General features: G+C 42.9%; 1 protein-coding gene across 1 annotated transcript in view; it reads right to left on the bottom strand.

Moving 5' to 3' along the window:
* Positions 1-2,969: 2,969 nt before the first annotated feature.
* Positions 2,970-10,961, bottom strand: part of LOC118403890 — a 33,959-nt gene continuing 25,967 nt past the window's right edge. The window contains exons 3-5 of the mRNA XM_035802744.1: positions 4,808-4,871; positions 3,884-4,011; positions 2,970-3,144 (exon numbers count right to left, since the gene is read on the bottom strand). Coding sequence (XP_035658637.1) covers positions 3,042-3,144; positions 3,884-4,011; positions 4,808-4,871 — 295 coding nt within the window. The 3' untranslated portion in view covers positions 2,970-3,041. The remainder of the gene's footprint in view (positions 3,145-3,883; positions 4,012-4,807; positions 4,872-10,961) is intronic.

The following is a 10,961-nucleotide window of genomic DNA, read 5'->3' on the forward strand; positions in this document are numbered from 1 at the left end:
TTGTCATGGCAACGCTGATCGACGACTCCGAGGGATGGAGGCGTCGGCGCAGGCGCAGAAGGGGCCGTCTGGATGTCGATGCAGATGGTACGTTTGGTCATCACAGACGGACCCTTTGGTTTTGTCTAGATGTTGTCTTTTTAATTTGACCAGGGTTCAAGTAGACAATGTTCCTACGTAGCTAACACAGAGCGAAAATTGCTTTATTTTAGTACTGATGCATTATATAATACAAAACTTTGCTCTTTCAGTGTCAACAATGTTCTTCAAAAGCATGGATTTCTGCACTACATATCGTCACCGTACCCACAAGTCGATGTACTATAGTTATTTGCCACAGCTGTCTCATGATACAGTATATTAAAATTGTATTTCCTTTCCCCGTCCAGCTGACTCCGAGTTGAGGGAGGTTGTGGAAGAGGCGAGGTCGCTCCTGGAGGAACTTGATGAGGCCAGTGAACACTTGGATACACGGGAACTACAGGACGAGGAAGTGGAGAACATACTCGCGGATCAGGAAGAAAGTCAAATGAGAAGGACTCTCGAGCAAGAAATTTAGTAAAAGTTGAAACTGAATGGTTTAGAATTAGAACGGAAGGACGATTGGTCGTTGACTTTATTTTTCTTCGGTTGAATTCATTTTGTCTCGTGTCATTCCTTTCACACAACATGCAATGTTATTCGACCCAAACAGAATGTCAATTTGAGTTGGTAAAAAAATTTGTCTAATAATGGGTTCAATCTGTTGACTCAAAAATCAGCCACGCCTACTTTGATATGTAATAATGCTAATAATTATGCTATGTAAAATGTACATAATGTACGACATCATCTTCTGCACTTGATTCTTGCTGATTAAATAACATTTATTCAAAGCAAATTGAATCAGTTTTTTGTTCTATTTACAAAAACTAGCAAGAGCTCGACTAAAGTAAGTAAGTAGGTGTATAACGTTAGTTAGGTCCAGGATCAGGTCCAAACCTGGATCTGAACCGTACCTGGACCTGGATTTTCTGTACCGGTACCCACCCCTATGCTCAACCATCACTCAACCTACCGTCAGCTGACCACGTGACGATCTCACGCCCAGGGTACTATAGTATCACACAAACAATCTCGCTATGCTCACAGCTGTTATGTAACGTTTGGGGAACGGGAAAATAACAATACTGACTTCATGCAATAAACCATATCGTTCAAGAAACAAATCCATTCACAAATGGTAATTAGTTCTCGCGTTAGACTGATAGTTTATCATCAATAAGATTTAACTGTTGTGACGTAGTTGTGATGTCAAAGGTTAAGACTTACCTCGGGTAACCTTACACCTGTTTTCAAATGCTTTGCTGAACGTTGACCTTTCATTTACGGATGGTAGTTCACTGTAGATAGTAACTAGATATCGTTACAGTGACTGCAGACGCTATGAAAGACCATTTATACGCAATTGTTTTAAGATATGATTAGAATATTGTTATTGATTGTCATTCCGTACATTCAAGTCAAATTCCATTTGTATATTCGTTGTCAGTAGGACGAACTGTTACAGGCTAGGTTTGCAGCCAGGGCTGTACATGGTGAATAGCTGAACTAATGGATCAAATCAGATCGCAAATCAGAGTACTAGTTATTGCTATCAGAAAAGAACACTCTGGTAGACAGTTTAAGCGTTTAATGCTTTTCAATCATTTGCTTCAATGCTGTAGATAGTACATAGAAAGCGGAAATATGCACAGTATGTATATATCTAAATCTTAGAGACCTCGTATAAAGCTTTCTTGAATATATGGAATATCCCCTATATTTGATATTAGTCACCATAACAACTTACTTTGCATGTATGTCTATAAAAGTAAATGTAATGATACTAGTAGTTCCATATAGGTGCAGTGGTTTGTTATATGCTGTGTTATCTACGGGGCCCATAACTCTCTTTTCAATGCCTTATACCTCCTCAACCGAAGTCAAGTAGCCATTTTTACAACATAGCTATCCTATTACCACACTCATGTGCACAACATCGGTGGCATGTCAGGGAATTTGAACCCAGGACCGCTGAGATCTGGACCAGACAGCTTAGCCATAATGCCAACACAACGTCACATCTATACAGATGATAATATATAAACACACCTACAAATGTACATGTTGCTATTTTACCGACAAAAAGTAATACTATATAATAGTAATCTTCCCTATTTAAATCATTTGAGTGATTCGTTCATCCAGCATCACAATCTCGTCATTATCTATCGTCAATAACTTGAAATTGTTTACTTTGCAAACTCAAACCCAAAGAAGTTCCACTTCAGGCAGCATAGAAATAGAATTGTAATACTCTCTTAAGAAGAAAAAATGACCCCCTACAAGGGCGTACTAGTCTTAAAGATATTTAGCTTGTGAAGAAAGCAGAACGTAAAAAGGTGATGTCTGCTTCAGAAGGCAACTACTATTCACTAGACAGAAATAAGCGTCTCTATCCTCCTAAACACTCACTCACTCACTCACTCATCCTCGCCGCATGTCAGTCTTCACTGACGTCATTGTTCTCCAAGCTATCCTGTCTTCTAGGGCTGGGTACCGGTACATAAAACTCAGGTCCAGGTCCGGTTCAGGTCCAGGGGATAAGGTCCAGGTTTGGACCTGACCCTGGACCTGATTCAGTATGTGAGAACTTATACTCAAAACGATGGTTCATTTCACTACAAAGATATCTGTTTTGTGGAGTATTCGACTCCCACTGGCGTTTGAATATCCTACAAGGTTAACTGCCTCTGTACTATTGATTGTAAAACTTGGTAGAAATGACTAACGGCTCTACTCTACTTCGCTCTTATTATTTTCTTCAACCGGTAAGCCCCCAAAAGTGAGAATGCATGATCATATAATCTGTTCCTTTTCCAATAGGTCCAACATCCGGTCCACCGCATTTTTTCATGTCCGATTTTTCTGGAAAAAAAAAACGGTTTTGTACCGGTACACCGTACCGGTACCCAGCCCTACTGTCTGCTGCTGCTCGCTGCACCCCTCCCAGGTACATCCTACAGAGGCTCGATGAAGAAGTCTGTACACTGGTAGAATACGGGCGGAGCCTGGGGGTTCCTGGTGACGTACGCCGCCTGAAGGGTCCCGATGTCGGAATGCCTAAAGCAGATTGATTGGGAGAATAGATCTTTTCCTCAATCAGTGACTGTTATTAAAGGTAAGCAAACATACCTCCAAATTTTCGATGGCTATCGAGTCCATCTTGCTCACGGAGTGACCTAGTTCTCGCGAGAGTTGCGAGAACTAGGTCGAGACTTGCGTGGCTCTTTTGCCCCTCACCCCGCCTCCTTCCGGAGTAAGATTAGGTCACTTCGTGAGCAAGATGGACTGGATAGCCATCGAAAATTTGGAGGTACATTTGCTTACCTTTAATAACAATCACTGATTGATGAAAAAACTATTAACTGTAAACATACGTGACTAATGAATCTCTTCAACGAAATTGGGAAAAAAGTTTAACCCCTGTTTTGTTTACAGAAGTTTACAACTAGAAGACAATCAAAAATACTTAAGATACTACAGTCACTTATTAGACATTTCAAGTACTGTGAGAACTTCTTGAAACAGGCAAACGTCAAAAAATACGTAACGTTATGTACAGAGTCTATACATTTTACGTTAATATTTAGAAATTTTCTCCTTTGGCAATACACGCATGTCACACACACACAAACACATACCTGCTCAAATTCACACACACACACACACACACACGCACACACACACACACACACACACACACACACATACATACATACATACATACACATACACACAAACACACACTGACGTCCACACAAATAATTACTCACACACAAACACAATGAACAACACTTACGCTGTAGGTTTAGGAATGGTGATGTTGACAGAGTACAGGGTAAGGGACGGTTCACCATTGTCGGGGATCTTTTCCAGGAGAGTAAATCCCCCCTTCCTGCTTGGCCGGAAACTGATAGTGAACTCTCCCTACGAAAATGGAAAATGACCACCGACATCCTCAACAAACACACATGCATAGATATAAATAGCAAGCTTTCTTGCCACGACAGAAAGCACAGTGAATTTTCTATCTGTATATAACCGCCCTTTGGCGTAGCACACCAGCTTTGGCTTAGGTCACATTTCAACAAAGGGGCCCGGCCGGGCAGCTTTCTGGAGCGAAAAGAATGATATAAAAGACATTAAGATACACAAAATGTCAAAATAAGATTCAAGGGCATAATTTTTATATTTCTATAGGTATACAATTTGATTTTTCGTTTCTTAAAGCATCCCGGCCGGGCCCCGGTTTGGAAATGTGACTCCAGCCTTTGCAGGCACGCGGCGCGGCAGCAGCTGGTTATATTACGATGAACGACCCGTCAGACCTAGCCATCTACAAGCGTTCTTTAAAACTATCTAGAGAAAATGCCCATACTGTGCTTGGTGATAACAAATTCCACTCTACGATAGTTCTAGGTACCGGTTGGTAACTCTGGTACTTGAAGTCATGAATGTTTCTTGTTCTTTTTTTAGTTGGCATTAGATACTTATCAGTCGGTACGACCACTATGGTCAAATATAAACTACAAAAAGTGGATGCAGTATGAATATTAAAACTCTACTAACTAAACAATATAGGAGAATAATAAAACATCCATATAATCAGGTAAGGCTAAACATGAGTGACACTATCTTTTCAAATTGTTGAAATTTGTGTTGTGCACTTTATTCTAAGTGAGTCCCAGAACATTGGGCATCCTTCGTAAAAATGATACTGTACCGGAGATGATGAGTCATAATGATCCAGGTTCTTCTGTATTGTCACGGTGTAACGGGACCCTGACCTGTATAACAAAGGTTAACACAACATTAATATCTTGATCAAAATGTCAATCACCGCAGAGCTATAACGAAACTAAGGATTAGCGACCATCCGCTACAAATTGAAGTTGGTAGACACAACCAGACTCCTCCAAAAGACCGAATATGTACACTTTGCAATGATACTTATATAGAGAATGAAGTACATTTAATTGTAGAATGCTCACTATACACAGATCACTGCATGAAAAGTGGAATTTACCGCATTTACCTTGAACGTGTAAATGACTGGTAAATGTGGTGTATTACATATACCAGGCTTTACCTCATATTTACCCAATAAGTACTGGTAAATGTCTGGTAAATTTGTGTAAATTCCAGAAAGCCATAACTAACAGCACTACCTGGACCTGGTAGTACATTATAATTACATTAGCCCTTACATAGAGGTGTTCCCATTTAAAATGTACACATATAGTATATCTACCCGCAGTGTACAGAACACACCACCGCCCTGAGATAAGAGTTATCCCAGGGCGGTGTTACCCACAGTGTACAGAACACCCCACCGCCCTGAGATAAGAGTTATCCCAGGGCGGTGTTACCCACAGTGTACAGAACACACCACAACCCTGAGATAAGAGTTATCCCAGGGCGAGGGTACCCGCAGTGTACAGAACACCACACCGCCCTGAGATAAGAGTTATCCCAGGGCGAGGGTACCCGCAGTGTACAGAACACCACACCGCCCTGAGATAAGAGTTATCCCAGGGCGAGGGTACCCGCAGTGTACAGAACACACCACCGCCCTGAGATAAGAGTTATCCCAGGGCGAGGGTACCCGCAGTGTACAGAACACCACACCGCCCTGAGATAAGAGTTATCCCAGGGCGAGGGTACCCGCAGTGTACAGAACACACCGCCGCCCTGAGATAAGAGTTATCCCAGGGCGAGGGTACCCGCAGTGTACAGAACACCACACCGCCCTGAGATAAGAGTTATCCCAGGGCGAGGGTACCCGCAGTGTACAGAACACCACACCGCCCTGAGATAAGAGTTATCCCAGGGCGAGGGTACCCGCAGTGTACAGAACACACCACCGCCCTGAGATAAGAGTTATCCCAGGGCGAGGGTACCCGCACTGTACAGAACACACCACCACCCTGAGATAAGAGTTATCCCAGGGCGAGGGTACCCGCAGTGTACAGAACACCACACCGCCCTGAGATAAGAGTTATCCCAGGGCGAGGGTACCCGCAGTGTACAGAACACCACACCGCCCTGAGATAAGAGTTATCCCAGGGCGGTGTTACCCACAGTGTACAGAACACACCACCGCCCTGAGATAAGAGTTATCCCAGGGCGAGGGTACCCGCAGTGTACAGAACACCTCACCGCCCTGAGATAAGAGTTATCCCAGGGCGAGGGTACCCGCAGTGTACAGAACACCACACCGCCCTGAGATAAGAGTTATCCTAGGGCGAGGGTACCCACAGTGTACAGAACACCACACCGCCCTGAGATAAGAGTTATCCCAGGGCGGTGTTACCCACAGTGTACAGAACACACCACCACCCTGAGATAAGAGTTATCCCAGGGCGAGGGTACCCGCAGTGTACAGAACACACCACCGCCCTGAGATAAGAGTTATCCCTGGGCGAGGGTACCCGCAGTGTACAGAACACAACACCGCCCTGAGATAAGAGTTATCCCAGGGCGAGGGTACCCGCAGTGTACAGAACACACCGCCGCCCTGAGATAAGAGTTATCCCAGGGCGAGGGTACCCGCAGTGTACAGAAGACAACACCGCCCTGAGATAAGAGTTATCCCAGGGCGAGGGTACCCGCAGTGTACAGAACACCACACCGCCCTGAGATAAGAGTTATCCCAGGGCGAGGGTACCCGCAGTGTACAGAACATCACACCGCCCTGAGATAAGAGTTATCCCAGGGCGGTGTTATCCACAGTGTACAGAACACACCACCGCCCTGAGATAAGAGTTATCCCAGGGCGAGGGTACCCGCAGTGTACAGAACACACCACCGCCCTGAGATAAGAGTTATCCCTGGGCGAGGGTACCCGCAGTGTACAGAACACACCACCGCCCTGAGATAAGAGTTATCCCAGGGCGAGGGTACCCGCAGTGTACAGAACACAACACCGCCCTGAGATAAGAGTTATCCCAGGGCGAGGGTACCCGCAGTGTACAGAACACACCACCGCCCTGAGATAAGAGTTATCCCAGGGCGAGGGTACCCGCAGTGTACAGAACACCTCACCGCCCTGAGATAAGAGTTATCCCAGGGCGAGGGTACCCGCAGTGTACAGAACACACCACCGCCCTGAGATAAGAGTTATCCCAGGGCGAGGGTACCTGCAGTGTACAGAACACACCACCGCCCTGAGATAAGAGTTATCCCAGGGCGAGGGTACCCGCAGTGTACAGAACACACCACCGCCCTGAGATAAGAGTTATCCCAGGGCGAGGGTACCCGCAGTGTACAGAACACACCACCGCCCTGAGATAAGAGTTATCCCAGGGCGAGGGTACCCGCAGTGTACAGAACACCCCAGCGCCCTGAGATAAGAGTTATCCCAGGGCGAGGGTACCTGCAGTGTACAGAACACACCACCGCCCTGAGATAAGAGTTATCCCAGGGCGGTGTTACCCACAGTGCACATAACACACCACCGTCCTGAGATAACTGCTATCTCAGGGCGGTAACACACAGTGTATAGAACATCCCCCCGCTGTAGTGTCACTGAGAACATAGTAGAACATCCCCCCACTTTGAGATAACCGCTATCTCAGGGCGGTGGCACACACAGTGCTACAAACATACCCCCGCCAGGAGATAAAATGTACAGTATCTACAGATACCCTCACACACACAATAAAATGTAGGTAATACTAGTCTACAACTTCATTCACACTATGAGGTGACTTTCATCTCTAGAACAGGCACAGCTCTTTCACACACAGCTCTTTGCCATAACACTGTCTCTACCCTAACAGGTTACAATCTCCTTCCCACTCATTGCTACAGGTTAAACTACAGCATTGTTCATATACTCATAACTGTCTTTTAGGGAAAATAATTTCTTCCTCTCTTGACTTTATAACCTTTTTAGCTGATATAGACCTGAGATCAAAACTACTGATGCAAAAATGCTTGTTGTAATATTTTGATATTAAAATGCTAGTTGTAGACATCTATTTAAGAAAACATGATCACCTTTGTACATAAGAAAATTTATTGAAAATATGTACACACAAGGAAGTTCATCATGTGGATAACTTGGCATATCCTGATGCTGCTAAATGCCAAAAGCCATGTGAGGCTGATATACAATTGTTGAGGAAGATACATCCAGGGAGGAATGTCCATACAAGCAAGAGAGAGCAATATCATCAGCTTTACACATCACATGTCTTCTAGACATGGTAGCTTCAATAAGTATTATATCACTTAACCATAAATCTTAGTTTGTAAATATGACAATCAAATCATTTGAAACATGCAAATGTCAAAATATGACATAACAAACATATTCAAAAATGACTACCAGATTATCCAACTGAATATACAAAAGTTGAAATATCATACTACTGACTGACTGATATTGCAAAATTGGACAACAACATAATCTGACAGACTGTACAAAGATTCTATCAAAATACAAACCTACCTTGTGCCACAGAAAGTTATGATTTTGTACAGAGGGTGTCAAATACTATCACTTTATTCCGTCAATTCACCTTACAAATGAATGTATCTGTCTACATTATAGTATTACATACAAATGGAAAACGTACATGATAAAATCAACATTCTATTTACCTAAATAAAGGTTCAAACGAAATGTCCTGAAGGCCAACAATTACTTAAACACATACATTTCATAATACTTTCAGCTATTAAAACCTGAATACTGCATACCTAATGTACAACATTTATCCAATCAGTCTGGCTTTAATAACCGAGATACAGTGAATAACCTCAAAATACTGGAAATTGAATTCAATGGCTCTAGTAACTGAAGTACCTGTCCCGAGGACAAGCAAATATGACATCTTTATCCTTAACTTTTCCAGGAGCTTTAACAAACTTGCACCTCAACCTTTGAACAGGCAAAAAAGATGCAGGGCCTTCTGCATCAAACACTGCAGGATGCCATGCCTCTACAGGCTGGCCACAGTGTGTACGCACAGAGTCAGCTACTCTCGAGTACCATTCTACTTTGGCAAGCAGGTGAACCTGTGCACTCCATTCTCTGATGTAATGATATGTCTTAGGAAATAAGAAATCCTTCCAGGCCTGGGGATACGGTACATTTCACTGTAGTCTTGTATGTGACCATCAGTGCCAGCCCAGTTGGCTAGGATGTAAGATGATCTAGATGAACGTGAAGTATGTGAACCAATGGCAGATCCAGTCACTGTTATAGTTTTTAGTTTCAGATATGACCTAGGTATGAATGTATTTGGCGGGAGGGAGGGATAGATAGTCTTATACATGGCTACAACATTATCAAAGTCATCATTTACAAGAACTGAAGCAACACCTTTCTGAAATTGAATGTTTGACTTTTCATCAATTGACCAAGGTTTATTTTCTACAGGAGTTTTATGAGATGATAGTTCCCCCCAAGATCCATCTCCTACACCATCATGGGCTCCTCTGCTGTCTTCTTTTAGAATGTTCACCATGGAAGAAGTTAGTTGAGAGAAAGATTCATTGAAATGCTTTGGTTCACCTATATCAAGAAGATGTCTCTCTTTGTCAAATTTTCTCATTATCTGTAATTCAACCTCGCGGTTGTTGCTAGGTTGGTCGCCTAATACTCCATTCAGCCTTTCAAAGCTGAATAGCCAAAATGAATAGACAGGTCCAAAATCCTCCATACAAGCTTTCAGGTGTGGATGCAAATGCATGTTTGGCGTCACACGATCAGCTCCATACAAACTTTCAAATTTCTTACAGAATTCAACCAATAATGTACAGGCTAGATCAATACTTCTTTGAGTGATAACCCGAGAGGAAATCAGTCTACATGCAAGGACAAATTTACGCCAACACTCCAGATCCTTGTCGTTAATAACATCTTTAAGTGCAAAAATGGAATAAATGATGGTCCAATTCTTATACTGGTCTGCCGTGAAACCTCCAAAACAGGATGCAATCTTTCGTGGAAGCTTACCGATGTCACTAGGTGCTTCTACATTATCAACTTTCTCCTGAATTTTACGGAATTGTTTTTCTGTTAATATACCAACATCCTTCCAAACTTCAATCATTCTTTTTCCTGTTCCAAGGAATAAGTTGTGCATCGGGTCAATCGTGCTCATCCGAATAATGTCAAAGTAAGGAAGATTGATTAAGGGGGAAAATCGTGCACCAGTGGCCCTTTCCAGTTCTTGCTGTTCCATTTGTGTATTGCTTTTCAAAATAACATTTACAGAGGCTAGGTGGTCTTCATGTGTCCTTGGAACCCAATTCTCAATGTCAAAACCACCAAAGAATTTTTCTCCAATTCCACCTGGGAATGACTTTTTACACCTGGAACAGCCTTGTGTAGCTGCATGTCCTAAAAATCCGCATAACTTTCTTGTGGCAGGAATGTCACATCCAACACAAATTAATGCTAGTCTAAATGTCCTTTCATGTTTTCCAGATAAAAAGCTCCTTATCTTGAAACCATCTGTCCATGCTTCCTTCAGCTCTTTCACAAGTGGTTCAATAAATGTAGTTGTTTTGGGTTCTACCCCCATGTCTGGTATAATGCCAACTAATATGATATTGTTCCTTTTGAAACGTTCCTCCCGTGGGAGATTAGCAATAGCGAGATATATAACACCAACCGAGTACTTCACATGTTGGAATGGTTGGAACCAATCAACGTTGAGGATCAGTCCATAATTGCATTCTTTTGTAAAGAAGTTATGCTTTTGTGGATCATTGAATTCCTTCCAGATTTTGCCATCATAGATATCACTCATCTTATTACCATTTACAGACCTTTTTCTCCAATGCTCACATGACTCCTCAAAACCACTTCGTCTTACAAGAGCTGAGATGGACTCTTTAAGTGACTTGTAGCAGTATATCTT

This window comes from Branchiostoma floridae, chromosome 16, assembly GCF_000003815.2.
Source record: "Branchiostoma floridae strain S238N-H82 chromosome 16, Bfl_VNyyK, whole genome shotgun sequence".
Classification (NCBI taxonomy): domain Eukaryota; kingdom Metazoa; phylum Chordata; class Leptocardii; order Amphioxiformes; family Branchiostomatidae; genus Branchiostoma; species Branchiostoma floridae.